General features: G+C 56.3%; 1 protein-coding gene across 2 annotated transcripts in view; it reads left to right on the top strand.

The window, feature by feature from the left end:
• Nucleotides 1–6,643: 6,643 nt before the first annotated feature.
• Cul4a (cullin 4A) overlaps nt 6,644–22,829 on the top strand; it is a 25,311-nt gene continuing 9,125 nt past the window's right edge. The window contains exons 1-13 of one of the 2 annotated variants that reach the window (XM_015483926.2): nt 6,644–6,840; nt 10,033–10,102; nt 10,714–10,787; nt 13,048–13,210; nt 13,579–13,668; nt 14,885–14,967; nt 16,208–16,275; nt 18,048–18,166; nt 18,500–18,692; nt 19,685–19,789; nt 19,933–20,043; nt 20,141–20,226; nt 20,472–20,579. In XM_015483926.2, coding sequence (XP_015339412.2) covers nt 10,067–10,102; nt 10,714–10,787; nt 13,048–13,210; nt 13,579–13,668; nt 14,885–14,967; nt 16,208–16,275; nt 18,048–18,166; nt 18,500–18,692; nt 19,685–19,789; nt 19,933–20,043; nt 20,141–20,226; nt 20,472–20,579 — 1,236 coding nt within the window. In that variant the 5' untranslated portion in view covers nt 6,644–6,840; nt 10,033–10,066. Of the gene's footprint in view, nt 6,841–6,886; nt 8,316–10,032; nt 10,103–10,713; nt 10,788–13,047; nt 13,211–13,578; nt 13,669–14,884; nt 14,968–16,207; nt 16,276–18,047; nt 18,167–18,499; nt 18,693–19,684; nt 19,790–19,932; nt 20,044–20,140; nt 20,227–20,471; nt 20,580–22,829 lie in introns of those variants that run through there. The other variant, XM_048800584.1, reaches the window with a different exon arrangement.

The raw sequence follows: 22,829 nt of genomic DNA, 5'->3' as shown, positions 1-22,829 counted from the left end.
GGGGGTCGGGCGGCGGGCCCTGCGGGGACCCGTACCGCGCCCCGCGCCGCGAGTGGAGTGTCCCTCGCCTCTTCCCCAGCGCTTGGTGCCTGCCTAACGGTGGGAAATGAGGTTTGCAAACTTACTTTGTTACACTTAAAGTATGACGTCCCATTTCTAAGCAGGGAACATGGCCAGAGGCACTTTTTGCCGTTTGGATGTTTCACACAAATCACGCTTTTTTGATGACATGATTTTACAGAATGAGGATCAAGTAGCCTAATGTCTACTTTTTATGTAACAATAGATCATGCAACTATTTCTATTAAGAGCCTTGAGTTTTAACATTTTTTTTTTGTATTGGTTATTACAAGTGAGGACATCATAAAAATCATAGAGTTAAAAAGAAAAGTTTCATCCCCTATCCCACCACCCAAAGAAAATTATAGGTTGAGCATCTCTAGTCCAAAAATCTGAAAGTTTCCAAGATCCAAAATTGTTTGAGTACCTGCATGATGCCAGAAGTGAACATTCCACACCTGCCCACATGTTAACGGACTGCAGTCAAAACAGGTTCAGCTGAGCATGGTGGCCCAAGCGGGTACTCCCAGCGGCTTGGGAGGCTGAGGCAGGAGGATCACAAATTGGAGGCCAACCTGGAGAACATAGCAAGACCCTCAGCAACTTAGAAACCCTTGGCAGTCACTGATGGGCTCTCTCTCCAGGTGTCTGGCCAACACAGGAAGTACATGTCTGTAAGAAACCTGCTTTTCAGGTGTCTGCACCCATGCTCTCCCCACAGCCTGTGAGTTCCAGGTGTACATGGAACGACTCTGGTCTCAGTGTTCTCAGAGGTGCAGTAGGTTTCCAGTGGTTCTGATTTGCATTTCCCTACTCATATAATCATCTTTTCGTGTTTTTTCTTTGCCATTGCTTATATCATCTTTGATAAAGTGTCTCCTCAGATCTCTTGGTCATGTTTTGCTGGGATGTTTTTCTCATTGAGTGTGCGGGCTCAGTGTCACTCAGAATAAAAGTCCTGCGTCAGCCTTGCACAGGCTTCTTCCCAGCATGTGGCTTGCCCCATCCCCTTGCCATGCTCCCTGAAGAGCAGGGGTTGTCGAGTTTGAGCCCGTCATGCCTGCTTGTCCTCGTCTGTTTGTGATGGGCTCCTGGGTCTGAGGACTCTCTGTCTAGTGTAACACCACAGAGATGTTCTCCTGTGACACTTCAGTGCTGGGGTGTACGTCGGGGCTCATGATTTTCTGTGTGTATGTAGGCTAAAGCCAGGCGTGGCATGCCCTGCAGACATCTGCTCCTGCTGGCACTGCCTGTAGAGAGCTTGCCCTTGTCCCCAGTTGCTGTGAGTGCCTTGTCAGATGCCTTTGTCTGGGATCGGGCATGATGAGTGGGAAGAGGTGGCTGCTCTGGGTCCTTTGCATTTCATGAATTGTAGTTTTCTATTTTCCAATTTCTACCAAAAAGTCTGCTAAGATTTTGGTTAACAAGTAATCTGTAGATCAATGTGGAGAGAATTGGCGTCTTAACTGTCAATCATAGGGATGGTGCTTCGTGTATTTATAAAGTCTTTTTTCATTTCTCAGTATTTTCTAGATGCAGTGCAGGACTTTCATCTTTTGTGAAATTTGTTCCTAACTGTTTCACATTTTGATGGTATTATAATAGCATTTTAAATATCGGCTTCGGGTTCTCACTGTGATGTAGAAGACCAGTGGTTTTTGGATCTGGTCTTGCTTTTCGCCAACATTGTGTGCTTCTATGGGTTTTCTGTACCTTCTGTTCTGCACACACGCTGTCTTGTCTGAGTGGAGCTGGTTTTGCTTTCCTTTGTCACCTGCATGCCTGTTACATCCTCTCCTTACCTCACTGTCCTGTTGGAACCTGCACAGGAGGGGAGTGGCCTGGGGACAGGCAGTCTCCGGGTCCTGGGAAGCTTTCCCCCTTTGCCTGTGAGGGCCAGGCTCCGAGTGAGGAGGTTCCCTTCTCTCCTAGCTTCCTGGGAGTTGTTTCCACATCTCTTGAGGGATGGAAGAATTTCTGTTTCTTAGTTAGTACATTAGTTAATGTTTTTCCTAATACACAGCCAGTCTTGTTTTCCGGGTTGCATATGTGGACCTGATGTGTTATCTGTTTTTGCATGATGATGGGTTTGCTCTGCTAACGTTTTGTTGACTTTTGTGTCTGTGTTCGCAGGGACACTGATGAGTTGTTTTCTTCTTGTATCTTTGTCCAGTTTTGGTGTGAAGAGTAATGCTGGCCTCAGCAGTTAAATGTTCTCTCCACTCTGCCTCCTGGGCATTTGTGCAGAAGGGTCATTTCTTCCCTGGATGTCAGAGAGGACTCCTGGTGGGGGTCTGGCTCTCATTGCAGTCGGTGCCTGGGTTCACTGCTGCGCCTGCTGCCTCTTCTTCAGGGTCCTGGTCTTCTGCAGCACCTCCTTTGCTGATACCCACATTTCCACTGCCTACTCAGTTTGAACCTTCTTGCATCTGCTGTGTTTCTGCTCAACCTGGGACACGTGGGGTTTAGCTGTAATGGCCATTTCATTGGCCTCACTGCCCGTTCTGTCTTCCGGTCTGTTCTGAGCTGGGTGGACTGGCTGGTTTCCCCCCACTAGCTTACTTTCCTACCTCTTTCGCATCTGGTCATCTTTGATTGGATGTCAGACATGAGTTGTAACTGGTGCCCTGGATTAGTTTTAGATTCCTAAAAATATTTTTGACCTTTGTTCTGACACAGTTATTTGGAAGCTGATCTTTGTGAGTCTGACTTCCAGGATTTGTTAGGCCTGGCCAGAGCAGTGTTGTGTTCTCCTGATTCACCCCTGAGGCCAGGTGGCCTCACTCGGGCTGGTGGGAAGTGCTGTCAGGGCTGCTGCTTGCATCTTCTAGATGGTCTTTCCTGGGCTGGGTAGTTTCCTCACCCCAGGGCCAGACCCTGACCAACGTTTGGGACCCTGGACATCTCCTTGCTCATCTCCAGAGCCTCTGGCCACACCTCTCCTCTCAGGGCCCTCATCTGGGAACTCCCGACAGGAAGCAGAGCAGTTGGGGCCTGACTCCACCTCTCGGAGGTCACTGTGTTCTGTGGCCCAGAATCCAGCGCTTTGTATTCTGTTTCATTTCGGCAGGAGTGTTGGTCCAGTCCCTTGATTCTGGCCAAGTGACTGCTTTCACTTACTGCCCTTGGCCAGAAGCAAGAATCCCACCAAGTATCTGAGCACACACAGGCTCTGGTTTAATAAATACCATAGCTTCTAGCTGAGGCTGCCGCTCTCCAGGGCAGCCACCTGGTGCGGGCTGCCCGGTGTCTTCTCCCCACACCATGGAAGTCCTTTGCCACGCCTCCTGAGCAGTGATAGAACAGTATCACAGACATTGTCACGAGCATCGTCTCCAGGTGTCCTGGGTTTCAGTTTTGAAGTTCTGAGGGCTGGGAATGCATACCCCAGAACGTCATCACGGACTCCCTCACTGAGGCGGGATGTCACACTCCAGGGTGTGTGCAGTCCAGCAGGCTCACATGGGACTTGTGGTCACATGGTGGTGGTCATCCCTGCAGAGAAGCACTAGTGAGTCTGAGGTCAGCTCACAAGCCACCCCTGGTGCTCTGAAACAGAGTCCCAGCTTTGGCTCTGGTGGCATAGTCTCTCCCTGGCCAGGAACCTCGTGTGTCAGCGCCAGTTTTCGCCAAAGTTGAAAAGATCTTGGTTCTGTGCATTGCTGGGTCTCCCTGCAGAAGTCTCTCATCTACGCTGGCCTGGCAGAGACACAAGCCTGCAGCTGAGGCCCTATCCTCTGGGGCCCTGTCTGCTGTGTTCCTGATGCTGGAGGAAGGAGAGGAGACAGGCCCTCACCGCCCATCCCTGCACCCATCCATCTGAGCTTCTTTGAAGGCATGGCTCTTGAAGACCCGGCGGGATCCACAACTCCCTGCTGAAGAAGGCCTATGGGAAACTGCAGGCTGTGCTCCCCAGAGCTGAGGAGGGAGGCCTCGGGCTGGCTCTGACTGGACAGGAGCCCTGGCGACAGCTCTGAGGGAGCTGGCCCCATCTCCTGGGCAGGGCGGGAATTGGGAAGTGCTGGCATGGACAGCTCTCAGGGAAGGATTGCAAAAACTGAGGTGGAAAGCCATAGCGTGGAGGACAGATGGGCCCATGACTGGATGGGCTGGTTGGAAACAGAAACACGTTAATGAAGAGTGGATTCAATTGTAAGTGGATAAAAAACAAGGGAGAATGGACCGTCTCCAGTACCTCAGGCCTAACAGAAAGGATGTCACCACCAGCCAGTCTGCACTGGGGCACTGTGTGCCTCCTCAACTGGGGCCGTGAAGGCGCCACGCTGGCAGGCGCACTGGGAGGCTCCGGAGTCTAGTCCTTACTGCACTCTGGCTTGTCCACCTGCCCCTCCAGGCAGGAACCTGCAGCTGTCCCTCCAAGGTGTGAGTCTGTACTGGCGAGCAATAGCCAGGACCACAATGTCCATGAGAGGCATGGCTGTCAGATAGTGGGTGTGGGGTCTGCTCCTCCCCACAGTACATCCTTGCTGGGCCCAGTGTGACGGGGCCTGTTTGTCATGGTGCTTACTTCCCAGACACTTAGGGGCTGTGGTGGTGTCCTGCCTGCCCACAGCTCCCTCCTACCACTGGGTGCCCAGGTGTGATGGGTGCGGGGGGCTCTGCCCACAGCTTGCCATTCTCACTCGGGCCCTGCCTGGGCTGAGTGCTGGTTCAGGGAGGTGCTCCGCTTCTGTGGCAGTGGGCACTTGAGCGACGTCTGGGCAGCAGGAAGGCAGTGTGTGGGGTCATGTCTGTGCTCGCCAGCGTGTGCCGTGGCCCTGGCACAGCCTGCTGCACAGCCAGTGCTTGAGAGACGTTGCTGGGAGAGGGTCTTCCTGCTGGGCAGAGAGGAGAGGAGAGCCGCTGGGTGCTTCAAGATGCCAGCAGCAGCAGCATGCCAACCCAAAGCCTCGTCAGAGCAGGGGCCACCTGCATCCCAAGAAGGCCCTTGGGAATCACTATTTGAGAAAATGAAGAGACTCCTGCGGAGGGCAGACTCCTGCTCTGTGCTGCACAGGAGTACAGCGCAGGAGCTTGCAGGACCCCTGCCAGGGCGGCACTGATGAGCAGGAGGAGACCCAGGCCCCTGTGACAGGAAGACTGGGTCATGACCCGGCACCCCTACAAACCTGCGCTCCCTCGGGGTCTGACTGCCTCCCTTGAGCGGTCCCCAAATCCTCAGTAGTGAAACCACGCTACATCCAGCGTGCTTCCTGTGAATAGTGTGGGTTGAGTCAGCCTTCAGTCTGCAGTGACAGCGTGCCGCCATGGGGACCGGTGTGGGGAAACGGGCTCCAGCCCAGGAGGGGCATTCAGAAGACCTCCTGGCCAGGAGCTGTTCTGTGAAGGACAGTCATGCAGCCCGTCTTGGTCGTTCAGTTTGTGGCAGCTGTGTCTGTGGGAACCACTGGTGACTGACACTGCAGCAGAGCTTGCCTGCAGCCGTGGGGGTTCTCAGGAAGAAGGTCCCAGGAGACCTTGGACTGAGTCACAGACACGGCAGGAGGAGTGGGGAAAGCTGGGGATGGCGAGTTGCAGTGGGGGTGGGAACCCTTACTTCTACACTAAGATAGATCGTAGGGGAAGTGTACCAACTCCTGGTTCTGCAGATGGTAAATCTGCTTCAAAGAAGAGATTCCGACGTTTAGCCGTTGGCACCCTAGAGCAGTTGTGAATGTTCCTGTCCTGCACGGTGGTGATCAATGCCCTCGATGTGGTTAGTACGGTGTCTGGCAGTGCTGATGTTAAGTGTTGGAGTTAGCACTACTACTGTGAGTGTTTTGATGGCACTTTACGTTTTTTCCCCAGGAAAACATTATGTTTTAGTTAAATTCAGATTCTTTTTCTGCTATATCTCAATTCTTTATATCCTGTCCTTTCAAATGATTGAAAACTAGTTGGTTAAAAACACATATTTCTGTTTATGATCTTTCACATTTGAATTAAATGAGATTCTGGATTTGTACGTGAGATTTGAAAGGAGGCTTTGTTAGAACCGGTAAGAATGCACAAATGTTAGCCAGGTGTGGTGGTACTCACCTGTAATCCCAGTGCTTTGGGAGGCTGGGGCAGGAGGATTATAAGTTCAACACCAGCCTCAGCCACGTAGTGAGATACTCAGTGACTTAGCAAGACCCTGTCTCAAATTTTAAAAAAAATCCAAAGGGCTAGGGACGTGGCTCAGTGCTTAAGCGCTCATGTGTTCAACCTTCAGTGTCAAAAAAAAAAAAGAAACAAACAAACCCCCAAAAAGTACAAATATTACTTGAAGTGAATAGAAATATTTTAAGAAAAAAAATTGTCTCAAAAAGTTGCCTGTTTGTTCACTAAGACAGAACTTGGTGAAGAGCACATGGAGCCACAGAGGGCGAAGGAGGGCTGCTGGCCTGGCCCACATGGCTCAGGAGCCCTCTGGGAGCTCCTCTGGGGAAGGGGAAGGCCCCTCTGCTGCGGTCCCTGGGCAGGGCACACACTGCAGGCCCAAGGAGCAGAGCCCCCAGGATGGGGCTGTGGGACCACGCCTGCCCCAGGCTTCCTGGGGACCGACTGCAGCCAGGCTCAGCAGATACAACAGGAGCAGCAAAGGCCCTGCGTGGCCCCTGGGCACCAGGGGTGACTGCTGCAGCGTCTCAGCCAAGCTGCTGTTCCTGCCAGTGATGACCGCTTCCTCCTGCAGGCTGTGGAGAACCTCTGCTCTCACAAAGTCTCCGCCACGCTCTACAAGCAGCTGCGCCAGGTCTGCGAGGACCACGTCCAGGCTCAGATCCTCCCCTTCAGAGAATATCCTTTTGTGGCTCGTGAGGCGGCTGTTCATTACCTAAGTCTTTAAGACCGGATTGGTGGGATAAAGAACTGGTACATGTCCTTAAGGCCAGAACCACAGCACTCAAGGGCCCCTCATGCAGAAAGCAGAAAGCCGACATTTGTTCTAGCTTCTGCTTTGCTGTAGGAGTGAAAAGCAGCCTGTTCATTGTGCCTGGTTGAAGTATTTAGGAAAGTTCTGGCAGCGTCTCAGTGTTGATTCCGCTCCTGGCTCTGTAAAAGCCACCTGTCCTGGTTTCATGGGATATGCAGCGGATCCCAGGACAGATGACGGCTCAGACACCGGCTCCTATGCTCAGTCTTGAGGCCAAAGCCCAGGAATCAGTGAGGCTAGTCCAGGGGTTGAGGGGCACTCAGCCCTGTCTGACCAAGGCCCAGCTTTCCTGCTGGTGTTGGCTGGGCACTCCCAGCTGCAGGTTGCTTCTCACAGGATGGTCATGTGCTGCCTCTGTCCCACCAGGGCTACACCTCACACAGTGGAGGCCATGCAGGGTGATGTCCATGGGTCTCGAGTCAAGGGGAAGGTGTCACCAGGCATGTGCTGCGGACCGGGAGGGCGTCTGTGAGGAGATCCCAGCCACTCCCTCTGCTGTGGCTGCCCCGCCCTGCTGGGCCACGTTGGCACACAGGTTCCGTCACTGCACAGGCTGTGTCTTCATGTTCCTGGGCCCTGTCTCCACCTGTCGAAGGAGGGTCTGGGACCCCCGCTTTTCAGTTCTTTTGGCTCAGGGAATCCTTGGCCCTTTCCCCTTTGCCCTCATCTTGGGTGGGTCGGGGCGACCTCAGGGCAGCCTCGGTTGGTTGGATGTTGGGGCTCTGGCATCCAGGACCAGGTGCCCCCACTTAGGCAGGGACTGCCTGGCTGCCAGCGTGGGTGTTGAGCTCTCCTGCAGCTGTGGTGTATGCCTCCACCAAACTTTGACAGGGCTCCGTGCTGCTGACTGTGAGCATGTGCAGGATAAGGCAACCGTGCATTTGGGAACCTGCCAGTGCCCAGGCATCTCAGGACACACCTGTGGGTGCAGAGCGCCCCCTGCTCGAGCCCCGCCCGTAGGGATATCTGCCTTAGGAACCAGCTGCAGCCACTAGCGGGCCAGCACATCATCAGCTGGGTTTCTCTCCCCCACTCCCAGTTTGCTTGAAAACTCCTTCTTGATTACCTGCTCAGATCACCCCCTGCCAGCGAATCCTGCCCTGTGGTTGACTGAAGTGTCCGTTCATTCAGTTACTCAACAAGTGCTTGCTTCCGGCTTCATGTACTCATACTGGAAAGCAGAAAAGTGACTGCCCTGCCTGATGCCCACTGACAGTGCGTGGGCTGCAGACCTGTGGTAGAGCCAGGGGCCCAGTATTTCCTCTGGTGCGGTGACAAAACCGTGGTGTGAGACTCCCCACTGTTTCCATAGAAGAGGACAGAAGACACTCCACATGCAGTATCCTCCTAGCTGTGTGGCGTCTTGGGGTCAGACACGGTCAGTCCTGGGCGTCAGGACAGCACTGCGCTAGGCAGCACCCTGGACAGCAGGATGGAACAGAAGGCAGAGTGTGGAGGGTGTTCTGGGAACCTTGAACAGTCTGCATGCCTAGTGCTTTGGGGCTGTGATAGAGATTATGGGTGGGACCAACCAGGAGTGCACTGGAGGAGTCGGACTGAAACCCATGACATGAGTGGCTGACAGAGAGCCAGGCGTGATGGCGCACACCTGTAGTACCGGCACCTTGGGAGGCCCAGGCAGGAGGATCACAAGTTCAAGGGCTGGGGATGCAGCTCAGTAGTAAAGTGCCCCCGGTCTCATCCCTAGGACCACACACACACACAAATGGGATCAGACTGTCCTGTGGGGATCGCTTTGCAGAACAAAGACAAACGAGAATCAGGGGCCAGTGACAGGCCCCGGGCACCAAGCCAGCCATTTCTGAAAGGGCCGTCACCTGCCAGCGTCCGGCAAGGCCCTGGGAAAGGTCTGAGTGGAGTGGGATTCTGTCCCTTGAGGTGACAGATGCATGACAATAGGCATTCCTGCCACAGAAGTCCTGGTGAGCTCTGCAGCCAGAGTGCCTGGTGGCCGCGCTGAGGGTGGGTGACATTGGACCCCCTGTGAGAGAGGAGATGGAGGTCCCAGGCACCTGTGCAGAGGCCTGCCCAGGAGACAAGAGCCCCCAGCAGAGGTCAGGAGTGGGAGCCATAGAAGGTGACACCAAGGTAGGGACCCCGAAAGCCAGGGCTCTGACCTGTGGCAGAGGGTCAGCCTTGGAGTGCAGACAGCACAGGGTGGGCCTTTTCGGCAGGACGTCAAAGTGCCTGGGGTGTGTGCTGGGCTATTCCTGGACAGGAGTGGGTGGCAAGACCGTGTGACCAGCCTGTTGCTCTGGAGAAACCAAGAACACTTTGGAGAGGGTTCCCAGTTCAGAGGGAGGAGCCGGCTGGAGAGAGGAGAGGGAACCAGAGAGGGCCGGGGCTCTTGGTATGGAGCTCAGAGCAGTGTAGACCCGGGTCGCACGGGATCTCCCCCTGAGACTGGGGCCTTTGATGGTCCTATAGAAAGACAGTGTGTTTGCAGGCTGTAAGAGGTCCACCAGTGTCTCCTCAGCTGCCAGCTCCTTCTAGCCATGCATGGGCACCCTCGCAGCCAGCCCCCAGAGCCTTCAGCAGGGCTGCCTCCAGCAAGTGCCCTTTGCTGGTTGAGGCTGTGATCTAGCCTCCTTGCCTGTGGCCTGGTTCCCCTGGCAGGGCCTGAGCATACCAGCAAGGCCGTGCAGGAAGCGGTGAGAGACAGAGGGGAGCAGGGGAGCGGAGGGGTGAGGACGGCTGTGGCCGAGGGTTTGCAGGTGTGCCTGGGTTGATGTGGGTGAATGAGCCATACTTGTGGCTTGGGGGTGGTGCCCTCAGTTCCTTGGGGCTGCTGTCACACAGTCCCTTGAACTAGGTGACTGTAAATCACAGATGCAAGGCTAGAGGTCGAGGTCAGGCACCCAGGTCAGTGTCTGGTCAGGGCATCTCCTCCCGGCATGCCCATCCAGAGCAGCTCTTGGGGTCTCGTGGACTTTTGGACACGGGGAGGAGCGCCAGTGCGTGGCTGGGGCGGCAGATGTGGGTACGGAGGGTTCAGGTGGCGCTGTGCCTGGGAGGTTTCCTTAGCACCTCTGCACAGACGCACTGGACAGCCTTGTGTTCCTGAAGAAGATGGACACCTGCTGGCAGGACCACTGCAGACAGATGGTGAGTGTGGGCACCCTGCCCTCCCCCGGGAGGGGGAAGCCGGGTGGCTCCTGGGGTTCCCCCAGGGGCTGCAGTCTCCTCTCTCCTGAGCTGGAGGACAGTCTGAGGTATACCGACTAGTGTGACTTAGTGTGGCCTGACTGTTGGGACCTGGTGAGGGACCAGGGTCTTCGAGGGTTAGTGCAGACTGAGTACCTGCTCCCTGGGGTGCTGCTCTGGGCTGGAGCTGGGGCGAAGCCTGCTGGTGGACCTGGGTACCCTTCCGGGCTGGGCAGCCTTCTCACCTGATTCAGGAGTCAGGTTGCACAGGTGCCCAGAGCCTTGCTGCAGTGGGATAGGAACTAGTCTGGAAAGCTGGGGGCCTCCAGCAGTCTAAGGCGCTGTGTCACGCCGGGCGGGAGATGACCAGGCGTAAGGCCGCTTCACAGTTCCACAGTCAGGGTTGTCGTATTAAGAGCCCAAGGTCAAGCACAGCAGAAGAGTCAACTTCAGCGAGTAAGGCCTGGGGGGGCGTCATCTTTCCATCAAGAAGCAATTGAGCTCCACAGTGGCGCACGTGGCGGTGCCCAAGAGGTCTGCTCTGGAAGGACAATTGCTCTTCTGGTCCCCAGATCATGGTCAGAGGCATCTTCCTGTTCCTGGACCGCACCTACGTCCTGCAGAACTCCCTGTTGCCCTCCATCTGGTGAGTGCACTGCCCTAGAGCAGACCTTGGCTTTAGCTGCCTGGTCAGCCGTGGTGACAGGTGGAAACACAGTCCAGCTGGGTCTTCACCAGTAGAGAGGGCGAGGTGGACCTGGACTTCCTCGTGCCTGCCTTGGGTTCCGTGGCCCACCGCTGGCCTGCTGTGGGGTGAAGACTCGGGGACGTGGCTTCTCCCTCTGGCAGCCTGAGCTTGAGCCTGGAGCAGTTCTTGCAGCTAAAACTGAAGGCTGCTAGCACCTGCCCGGGCATGATGCCCAAGGGCCCCGTGGGCCTGCCCCACCGCCGACAGGGTCTGGCCTCCTGGCACAGGTGTGGCTGCTCGTGTGTAGGCCTGTCCTTCCTGCCTTTGCTGCTTGTCCTCTCCCTCCTGCAGGGGCTGTGCAAGGTGGGAGCCCCCCCTCGGCTTCCCTAACTGACGAGCTTGAAGCAGAGGCCTGTCTAACCAAGCCCTGTCTCCAAGTCACCTTGTGCTCTGTTGATGTAGTCCACTGCTTTTCCACTTAACAATGAAGGGACGTTGCACTCTGCTGTCCTTTGCCCCGGGGTCGCTCGCTCTGCCGCCCCGTCCAGGTGGTGTGGCCACACTGCTGCCTTCCCCCCCAAGCCTGCTGATGTCTTTCACGTACTTGGAGGCTCTGCGGGTCTGGGCCTTCCTTCGGAGGCACTCCCCTTCCTTAGCGCCATTCCCCGTTGCTCCTTTACTCCTCTGACCTCTTCTGCCCCCACATGTCATACTGGGTGTCCACGTGAGCCATGAGATGGTGGGCCCTGTACAGAAGGAAGCGGGTGCACAGGAAGGATTGGGGGTGGTAGCAGTGATCAGGGCACTCCGGGCAGCGTTTCCTCTGTGCAGGGTGTCACTGCTCCTGCAGCCGGCAGCGGGGTGCCCAGCACTACCAGGCATAACCATTACCACCCCTGTTCTGTGGAAACTACGGCACAGAGAATTGGAGTAACCTGCCCTGAGTTGCCAGGATCCCTGGCTGAACTCTTGATTTGTGGGTAATTTACACCATAGCTCGTCACATGAGCATGTCTATAGTGTAAAGCAGGCTGGCAACCTCCAGTCCATCATACGGGCCAGCAGAGGCCCCGTGCCTGGGTGCCTGAGGGCAGCTACAGCAGGAGGGCCAGCTGAGGATGGCCTGGGCCTGAGCTTTGAAGAAAGAGCCAGGGTGTAGAGTCTGCAGCTGAGACGGTGGAAGAGGGGAGCAACAAGCCCAGCAGAACAGGCCTGGGCGGAGCCTGGTGGCTTCCAGCCTGGGTGACTTGTGCGGGCTCTGCACAGGGCCTGTCAGGAGGAGTGTGCTCGGGCTGCAGTGCAGTCTCTAGTGAGGAGCATTGGCCACCTGTCTGGTACCACCTCCCATGGCACAAGCTCATACGTCGACTCCCCTTTCCACAGTGAAGGAGAAAGGCGCAGAGAGGTTAAGTTCCCTGCCACACAGCCAAGAGCAGGGCTCAGAGTCAAACCACGTCGCTGTTGGCCGCCCCGGCCCTTCACTGCTCCAGCCAACGCAGGCAGTTTCTCTCAAGTGCACAAAGACCCCGGTGTGTAGCACACTGCACAGGAGAGTTCTCTGGTGTGCTGTGCAGCGTGGGAGGGGGCTCTGGCCCGACGTGGCTCACGACCTTGTCTACTGTAGCACGACACACCACCCCTGTGCTCACACACAGCCCCATTGCTGCCCTTGAAGTAGGTTGTATGGTTGGAGCCCAGTAGCTGAATTTGTCCCCCTTCGGGAATTCTGAAACAGTTCAGAGTTTGTGTCAGACAAGTCTGGATGGTCACCCCAGCAGCTGCATCACCTCCCCCAGATTCTAGGCTCTGAGTTGAGGACTTAGGACTTTAAGATCTGTTGTTGGAAGGGATCCACCCAGCACCAGGGCCCTGGTGCCTGGAGAGGGAGCTCCAGGGTCAGCAGAGGGAAAAGGACAGGTCCAATGCCAAGGCTCCCCAGGAGGAGCAGCTGAACTGGGCTTGGGCCGGGAGTTGTGCCCAGCAGTGACTGGACTGTCAGCTACAGACGCGAGCTGAGACCATACCTGCGCTTGGGATGGTCAGCTTGACCTTTCCAGGAAATGAGCATCCTGTAAGGAAGGAGACAAGGCATCCTGGACTGGCCAGAAATAATTGCTTTTAATGTAAGGGTACATGAAGAGCAGCCCCTGATAGGGCTTGTGGACAGCTGGAGTGGAGGCACGAGACCCAAGTCTATTGTATCTTCACCATTATCCAGGGACATGGGGTTGGAACTGTTCAGAAACCACATCATCAGTGACAAGATGGTTCAGAGCAAGACCATCGATGGGATCCTTCTGCTGATTGAACGGGAGCGCAGCGGTGAGGCCGTGGACAGGAGCCTACTGCGCAGCCTGCTGGGCATGCTCTCGGACCTTCAGGTGAGCTTCCCTGTGCAGGAAGAGGGAGGTCATTAACTTTTAAGGAGGGCGTGGTACTCGGGCTGACCGTGTACCAGGAGCCACTGGAGAAAGACTGACAGATGTGAATACGTTAAAAACGATAATTATCTTTTATAGCAAATGTATCGTAAAATCAGGTGACAAAAGTGGAAATAAATGCCAATACACTATAAAGGACAAAGCTACACTCTTTAATGGGCTAGCCCCCGCAGGGGAAAACCCAGGACAGTGCTTGGGGAGCCCTGCGCAGGTGCTGTGGGCAGCTGGGCCCAGGGCTGCCACAGGAGGCGGTCCCTAGCCCTTGAGGCTTCATCACTGAAATTGGTCACTAACCTGTTGTTTCTTAGGTATATAAAGATTCGTTTGAGCTGAAATTTTTAGAAGAAACTAATTGTTTATATGCTGCAGAAGGCCAAAGATTAATGCAAGAGAGAGAGGTGAGACCCTGGGGTGCTTCTGAATCTCCTGTCCTGTCTCTTTAGCTGTGCTCTGGTGCAGTGCCTCGGGGTTACCTCCCCGCACCCCGAGGGCCTTCTCCTGGGGAGGAGCTGGGTTGGCCAGAGTGCCCAGTGGTGAGCTTATTCCCATCCTGGTAAGGATCTGCTTTCCTTCCCTTCTCTCAGAAACTGCATTTCTGTCTCCCCCACAGATAAAACCCACAAGACATTTCCTGAAATAGTAAAGGATCTCAAGTTTAATCAGGGAAAATGAGTAAATCCCAAACAGGAAAGAAAATCCAAAGTTTTCATCTCTAGGAAGCATTGGGGAAAAATTTCCCCCAAATCCTTATGTAGCCGGGCACGGTGGCACATTTCTATAACTACAGTGGCTTAATTAGGCTGAGGAGGAGGGTCCCAAACTGAAAACCAGCCTCAGCAACTTAGCGAGGCCCTAAGCAACTCATGGAGACCCTGTCTTTATTTATTTACTTATTTTTAAATGTTTATTTTTTAGTTTTTTAGGTGAACACAACATCTTTATTTTATTTTTATGTGGTGCTGAGGATCGAGCCCAGTGCCTCACGCATGCCAGGCGAGCGCGCTACCAGTTGAGCCACATCCCCAGCCCCGAGACCCTGTTTTCAAATAAAGTCTTTTAAAAGGACTGGGATGTGGCTCAGTGGTCAAACACCCCAGGGTTCAGTCCCTGGTACCGGCTTCCCAGATGCGTGAGCACAGCCCTAAGGGACTGCACTGGGCTGACCACCTGTGCCACCTGCAGAGCACAGCACACTCCCTGGCTGGTCCCAGGCCTGGTTTTGGAGGGAGCTTCGCATGAGACACAGCCTGGCAGCAGCTTTGGGGTCACGTACGGCATCCTCTGAGACCTCTGCGTGCTGTAGGGTGTCAGCTGCCTACTGGCTGCTGTGCCTGGGTGCAGGGTTGTGGCAGGCCCAGTACCCTCCTTCGAGGTGACACTGCAGGCCATGGGCCTCAGGGAGGGAGTGACGCTGGGCAGGGGCAACATCAGCGCAGCCTGGGCCTCCTGAGGTGATGGTTCACCTCCCAGCTGACTTTCACGCCCCCGGCCCCTGTAGTCGTCAGTGTTTGTCTTGAACGTACTCTTCTTAATTTACAAGGAAAGCAGGGTTTGGGTTCTTGGGTAAAAGCCAGGATCTTTGTGCTACTGATGTGTTCGGTGTTCCTTCGGAAGGTCCCCGAGTACCTTAACCACGTGAGTAAGCGCCTGGAGGAAGAGGGAGACCGCGTGATCACGTACCTGGACCACAGCACACAGTGAGTTGCTCACGGGCCCTGTGCACGGAGTTCAGGTGCCTTCCTGCCTGGTGTTGGCTCCCCGCAAGTGTCCCCACTCCTGGCACACTTTTGCTTCTGCTGTCCATGCTGTGCTGTCACTAGTGAGTGCCGCGGGGAGCGATTCCAGCTGAGCACTTGGCTTCCTGTGGAGGGAAAGGCACCTCAGTGGGGCCCGTGGTGGAACACACCCTTGCCCCGAACTTTTTGGCACACATCATACGTGACTGCAGTGCACTATGGAACGGTCACGTTGGTTTCTTTCTTGAGGCCAAGGAGTAACGAGGGAAGGGGGAGTGGCCTGAGTGTCCATTGCAGGGAAACCGAGCCCAGGACTGGACAGGAAGGGGCAGAGGTGAACATGGTCACGTGTGCAAAACTCAGCTCAGGGTGGAGGGCCAGGCGGGAGGAGAGAGGAGCAGGGTCTCCAGCAGACAGGGTGCCAGGAAGTGCCGTGAGCCAGTGCAGCCTGTTTAGAGGACACGTCGGGGAGCCCACGGCCGCATCTGCCCAGAGCCGAGCTGCACGAGCGTGGGCAGGGATGGGGGCAGCGCCGGAGGCCGGCAGAGGGGCCAGCAGGCTCCAGGAGTCTTCACCGCCCTGCACTCCCCCTCCGTCCTCCATGGGCTGCCGTGGCGGTTTTACATAGGTGGCGTGTGACAAAGTTTCCTCCCAACTCTCAAGTGAACAAACCTAAGGTTGACAAGCCTCAGGATCAGATCAGACCCTCTGATCTGAAAAGAGCCAAAATGGGGTTGAGCTGTGGATAATGGGCAAGCACCAGGAGGTGACCTGTGTGTCATGTGCACGTGGTGTTTCGCAGGCTGAGTTCCAGACCCTCAGGCGCCCGCTCTGTGTGGCCCTCGTGCACTGCAGGTGGGGGTGGGGACACCCAGGAGACGCAGAATTCTGTCTAGTGGAAAAAAGAGGCAGAAGTGGCTGTGGGTCTTGGGGCTGCCACAGGAGACCAGGGCGAGGAGCCTGGGCCCGGTCAGCGAGGTGTGGGGAGAAGGCCGTCAGCACAGCACGGTCGCAGTCCAGGCTGCCACTCGTCAGGAACAGCAGAGCAGACCAGCCTGCCTAGGGCCCCACATGCTGCTCAGGAAGCAGCTCCAGGGCACAGCCAGGGCGCTAGCTGCCAGCCAGCGTGGCCGGCACCCTGGGCACCTTGCCTCGTGGCTGACCAGTCCTGTTCCTGACCTGGCGCTCTGTGGTTTTACAGGAGACCACTGATCGCCTGTGTAGAGAAGCAGCTGCTGGGAGAACACTTGACAGCGATTCTGCAGAAAGGTCGGTCCCACTGTGTGAGTGGACACGAGTGCTGGCCTCCCCAGGAGCAGGCAGGATCAGCCTGGGGGAGGGTCCGGGCATGGGTTCTCACAGGCATCGAGAATCTTCGGCGAGCACCCAGCCGGCAATGGGAAGGTGGGTGGTTGGAAGGAGCGGCGCGGCCTAGCCAGCCCTCCAGCCCAGCAGCCGTGCAGGGAGCTCACGGGGGGCCATCTAGGAGCAGAGGGACTCCCTGTGCAGACAGACACCTGTGCTCCTGGGTGTCCTGCACATGCTGAGCCGGTGGCCATTGAGAGCCTCGGCAGGTGTGCGTGGCCCATCGTTGAGTGGACGGCCAGAACTGTGACCCACCACACATAGGCACATTCCTCCTGGTCTCCTGAGGAAGAGAACAGGCTCCGCACCTTGCATGTTGTTTCCCTTCCTGAAGCTCTCTTAAGTGGCCAAGTGCCCTGACCAGCAGCCTGGCCTTTCAGAGCCCCTGGCACTTGGTCATTCTGTGACTTCCAGGTGTTCAGGGCCGTTCAAAACCCATCTTAGATGCATTTGGGGCTGCAGCTCTCCCAGGCCACTGGTACCTGGGGTCCAGTCTGGGTGGTTCCACGTCATGACCACACATGTTCTGGCTTGAGCTCTGCTCCATGGATAGGAGCCCTGTCCCCAGTGAGACCCATGAGCAGGGGACCTCCAGGTGCCAGCTGGGGAAAGCTGAAAGGGAAGCTAGGTGTCCCTGAGCATCAGTGGTCAGAGAAGACTACTGAGCGCAGGTCTGGGTCCCAGAAGACCCTCGGCACCATCAGGGCCTGCTCCATGGCTGACACTGGTGCCTGAGCCACCGTTCCAGTCCCAGGGGGTTCCCACCTGCACCCCAGGAAACCATCACAGCTGCCTGAGGACCTCATGCATCATCCACCCAAAATCTATGTCTCGTAAAAAAGGAATCCGTCTGTGAGAAAGGAAGACCCCACAGGAGGGCAGAGGTTGTGTGCATTTGTTTACTGCATACTTCGAGCAAAATGGTTGTAAGAAAATGGCAAATTTTATGTGTAAAAGCTTATTCTGGATTTTGTTAGAAGCTTTTAAAAAGTATAAAATTTTAAATTTTTAAAATTTTTTAAAATTTTAAAATTTTTCAACAAGACACTGTTTAGGGTTTCAGGAAAATAAACTAGAAAACTAAAAAGCAAAGGTCTTATTTGCATGAGTAGACAAGGAGTGACAGGAGATATGGCAGGCGCTGGGGACTCTGGCTGCAGCTCAGCAGCTCTCTCACTGCCTGTGGTATGCAGGCCGCCTCACGCCCAGGTGTTGGGCTAGGTGCTGGGTGTCTGAGAGCTCCCAGCCTCCCTAGCCCAGCTGCCTCTCCAGGTTCAGAACATGGCTGCACACACTGAAAATCTAAAAATGCAACATTAGATCCTCAGAGTGTCTGAGAAGTTTCTGTCTCAACTTATTATGCATGAGAGGACCAGTCCACTAAAGATCAGATCTGAGTTGATTACTAATGGTCAAACCGGAGATCAGATAGCCACATGGTGGGTCTCCAGGCGAGTATCTGGAATGCTTCTCTGGCTGTCGCCCCAGTACTGGAACAGGAGCGCCGGTGGCACGAAGAAGTCAATGACACATCTCCCGACCTGGGAAACAAGGCCCACCTACCGAGGCCTACCTCAGTGTCCACCTGGGCCAGATCGCCACACAGAGACAAGCAGCGCGCTGTGTGCTTCTTGGTGCTGGGGTACTGCCATAACCCCCCGCGTTTCTGCATGTAGGGCTTGACCACCTGCTAGACGAGAACAGAGTGCCCGACCTCACGCAGATGTACCAGCTGTTCAGCCGTGTGAAGGGCGGGCAGCATGCGCTGCTGCAGCACTGGAGCGAGTACATCAAGGTGCGTGGGAGGGTTGCGAGTGCCGGGCAGCAACTGCCTATTCCTCCAGGTCCCCGCGCAGGGAGGCGCATGCAGCCTGCTGGGTCACTGGCATGGACACTAGCTCAGTCCCACTGTGCCTTGGGATGGCAGGACACAGGGCCTCGCCTGCTCGGGCAGCACTTTGCAGCAGCTCCCTGCGTGTCCTACTCCTCAGGGGCACTGCCAGGTGCCAGCTCAGGACCTCTCAGCCCCAGGCTCTGCCCACCCCAGGATGGTGGTTAGCGTCTGCAGGCAGTTCTGGTGGCCCTAGGGGGCACTGCCTGACTCTGACATGGCACCTGGTTTTTGTAGACTTTTGGGACAGCAATTGTCATCAACCCTGAGAAGGACAAGGACATGGTGCAGGACCTGCTGGAGTTCAAGGACAGGGTGGACCACGTGGTGGAGGTGTGCTTCCAAAGGAATGAGCGCTTCGTCAACCTGATGAAGGAGTCCTTCGAGGCCTTCATCAACCGGAGGCCCAACAAGCCCGCCGAGCTCATCGGTATGCGTGAGAAGGGAGCCAAGCAGACCAGGTTCCCAAATGTTGGGCTCCTTGTTGGGGGCTCGTCACTCCCTGTGGGTACACAGCATGTAGAGGCTGCACCTACGTGTGTGCCGTTCCACGAGGGTGAACGTGGCCTCGCCGGACAGGTCTGTACTGCCAGGCTGGGCGCCAGTGTGCTCCTGGAAGGGTGGGCGGGTGCTTGGCCTGCGTGTGTGACTCAGTCTTTCCTAGCCCTTTACCTTCACAACTCGGCATGGAATAGGATGGGACTGGGGAGATTTCAGAGGGGACAGCATGTGGCTGTTTGAATAATCACCTTTGTATAATTACTTCACAGTATCAAAATAGTATTTTAGAACTCAAATTTTATCAGCCAGTAAAAGTGTTTTAAATCTACAGTAGTAAAGGGCAAGGGGTCCTGTAACACAGGGCTTCGGAGTCTGTTGACTCTTGGTGTAAAGCAGAGCAGTGTTCGCCAGATGGTTGTGTGCTTGTCTGTACACTCAGAATGCCCCACACTGAGGAGTCCTCGTACGCCCATACTGACACTTGGATTTAGCCTCTTTGAAGCCCTAAGAATTCTTCTGTGAGAAGGTCACCTCTGGGCTTATTTCTTAGCTCTTGAAGTTGGACTTTCCAGCCTCTGTGCAGTAGCAAGTCGGGAACCCACGTGGTTAAACTGGAGTCAGTTTCCTTCTTGATTTGGGTTAGAAGAGAGAGTTCAAGCCCCTTTGTGACTCTGTTCAGGCTCTGGGGGGGTGTTTGTTTTTGCGGAACTGAAGATTGCAGATACTTACCCCTCAGTGCATGGGTGTCATTGTGGAGAGGGGCTGTTCAGGGATTGCCTGAGGAAGAGAGGCAGGCCCGCCGCCCCTTCTCCCTCTCTCCCTGTCCCTTCTGTGTGAGACACAGGGCCTGGGCGTGTGAGGCAAGCACTCTGCCACTGAGCCACAGCCACACGCTGTCCCAGCTCACTCTTGCTCGCACAGCCAAGCACGTGGATTCAAAGCTCCGGGCGGGCAACAAGGAGGCAACAGACGAGGAGCTGGAGAGGATTCTGGACAAGATCATGATCCTCTTCAGGTTCATCCACGGTGAGCACGGGGTGCTGGGGGCCCCAGGCTAGCCAGGGGGGTCTTCTGGACAGAGGCCCTGGGACAGGACAGCACTGGCCTCTGTGGCCACGGTGCGTCCTCTCAGCCCTGACGTTCTGTGTGCTCTGCCTGCTTTCACACAGGCAAAGATGTCTTTGAAGCATTTTATAAGAAAGATTTGGCAAAGAGACTCCTGGTTGGAAAAAGCGCCTCGGTGGATGCTGAAAAGTCGATGCTGTCCAAGCTCAAGCATGGTGAGCCCTGGGGGCAGAGGGGGCTCCTGGCCCTGGGGCCGCGGGCAGGCCCCTGTGTCTCTGCTGGGACGCACTGCTGGTCTCTCCTGTGTCACAGAGTGCGGGGCTGCATTCACCAGCAAGCTGGAGGGGATGTTCAAGGACATGGAGCTTTCCAAGGACATCATGGTTCACTTCAAGCAGGTGAGCAGAGTGGCTTCAGGTGGCGCACTGGTTGACTGGGTCTAGCAATGTGTCCCGTGGGCCGTGATCAGAAGAAGAAGAGCCATGCTAGTGTGGCTGGGACCTGGTGTTGGCCTGAGTGCTCTGGTTTTGGGCACTGGCACGCCTGCTGACACTTTATCTTGAAAACCACCCATTTCCTCACCCGTCCACCAAGTGTCTCTGATGACCTTCTCAGCTCACTGTTTTGGACCCTGTGTTTTCAGCACATGCAGAACCAGAGTGCCCCAGGCCCTATCGACCTTACCGTGAACATCCTCACCATGGGGTACTGGCCCACCTACACACCCGTGGAAGTGCACCTGCCTCCGGAGGTAAGCACGGCCCTCACGGCAGACCCACCGTGCTCAGACACGCTGCCCAGGAGCGGGGTGTGCATCAAGACGTGCCCTGTGGTCCTTGAAGGGCGGGGCTTGGAATTGACCCTGGTGGCCACAGTGGGTCCACCTGCCTCGGAGCGCTTGCTTCCTAAGTGGCTGCTGGTCCGCTCGTCCTTCCGTCTGCTGGGGAATGTGGAAGCCTTCGGCCTTGACGTGCAGGTGGGAGGCAGAGTCCCCATCCTGGTGGAGGAGACCCTGGCAAAGGAAGTTCCGAGTGATGGGGAAGGTGGCTCCAGTGGGGCCAGGGGGCTTCCTAGACAGTGCCCACGACTGTCGTGAATGATGAGTGGGGCCTCCCAGCTGGGGGCTGGCGAAGCCAGACGGGGCAGAGCTGGGCCCACAGGCTCTCCTGGGACGTGTGCACCTCACTCCCAAACTCGGCTGAGTGGACTCTGCTCGGTCTTCCCTTGTCAGTGGCCTTGAGGTCATCTATTTTCTCCATCAGTCCCCAGTGCTGTGCCCTCGCCCCACGTGGCTGGCATGTCACTCGCCCTCGGGCGTGTGCAGCGCCCGCACCCACACTGTTCCGTCCTTGGGCTTCCCTGACTCCAAGCGCTGCCCACCTCTGCCTCTCACCCGTGCCTGCCAGGGCCCAGGGCACCCTGCATTCGAGGCCCCCGCCGTCCCTCGGGGGCCTCTCTGCAGCAGCTGTGCTGGCTCCTCCCGAGCCTGCCTGCCGAGGCTGAAACCCTGCAGGTCGCTCCCGGCAGGCCTCCTGTGGCCACCCGTTTCTTACTCTGAAGGAGCAGGTGCCAGCCAGGTCCAGCAGCGCCCACATGAGCGCTGCCACGTGGCGAGTCTCTCCTGTGCGTGTGTTCCTGGTCCATGGGGACAGGTGTGCTGTCCCCTCACCCTGAAGGCTTCTGTGGTCTCTCCCAAGAGCACCAGAGCCCCTGTCAAGCCAGGAATGCCCAACAGAATGCCTGTCCCAGCTGCCTGAGAATGTCCTTTATGGCATCTTTCTGGTGCCCCAGTGTAGCCCAGGGTACGGGCACAGGCAGCGCCACGTCGTCTTCCTGACAAGGAGCGGGGCTATGAGCGGGCATCACGCTACCCACCCAACACCGAGGGAGTGGCGGTGGGTCCGGCCCTTGCTCTTGGTGGTAGTGATGTGGCCGATGTCTTTGCTCTCCAGCTGTGTCCTGCACGGCTCTGCCTGGGCTCGTCCACCTGAGGGACAGGGCTGGATTCCCAGCTCCGCCCTGCTGCTGAGGAGCAGCTTCCGTTGGAACCAGTGTTCTTCATGTCTCTCACTGCTGGGAACCCACGGGTCCTTGGTGCTCTCTGGTGTCTGCTCACACCACCCCAGGCTGGACAGGGCTCCTCTGGGTTACCACCCTCAGCCCAGGTGCTCCCTGCCACGCTTTGCAAGCTCTGAACTCTAGTGAGGTGCGCCCTGACAGGCAGGCCTCCCTCCTCCAGGCCCTTCCTGGCCAGTCTGCACCAGAGGCCTCACGTCACTGCAGCCGCCGCCACCCCACTGGTGCTGACTCTGGCTCTGGGCCCTGTACGGCTTTCCACTGTAGCCCTTCTGTGGCCACCAGGTCACCTCCTGGGTGAGGACGTTGCACTTTTCCACTCAGTGACGGGCCTTTGGGTTGTTTCTGCCCAGGGGTTACTAGGAATAATGCCTCTAAGAAGATTTGGTGCAGATTTTTATTTGAACATCTGTGGTCACTCCTGGGGAAGTTCCTCCAGTAGCATCATGGGCTCATCTGGAGCCCCTCCAGACCGTCCCCACATAGTGCTCCACTCCACCTTCCCTTCAGCAGTCACAGCCTTCTACATCCACCACTTCCTCACCAGCACTCTTCGCCTGTCCCCAGACAAGTGCATGCCCTGTACCCAGCTGCCGGTCACTTGGAGAATATTTGTCTTAGTCTATTTTCTGTTGCTGTGACAGAATGCATAAGACCAAGTTCTTCATAAAGAAAGACATTTCTTTCTTTTGGTTCTGGGAAGACGCCAGGAAGCCCAAGGTCAGCGGCTGTGTCTGCTGAGGGCCTTCTTGCCGGGCGGCATAGGGTGTCGGGTGGCGGGGGGCTGGCGAGAGTGACTTGCAGTGCCCACCTGCTGGCCAGCCCATCGAGGCACTTGTGCCCTGTGGGCAGGCTCGCTGGGTCAGACACCACTCTCACCACAGTGCAGCGCAGCTTGTCACCGTCCTCTGCCCAGGTGTCAGGT

The sequence above is a fragment of the Marmota marmota genome, unplaced genomic scaffold (assembly GCF_001458135.2).
Source record: "Marmota marmota marmota unplaced genomic scaffold, marMar, whole genome shotgun sequence".
In the NCBI taxonomy this organism is placed as follows: domain Eukaryota; kingdom Metazoa; phylum Chordata; class Mammalia; order Rodentia; family Sciuridae; genus Marmota; species Marmota marmota.
This window is presented reverse-complemented; position numbering and strand designations above follow the sequence as displayed.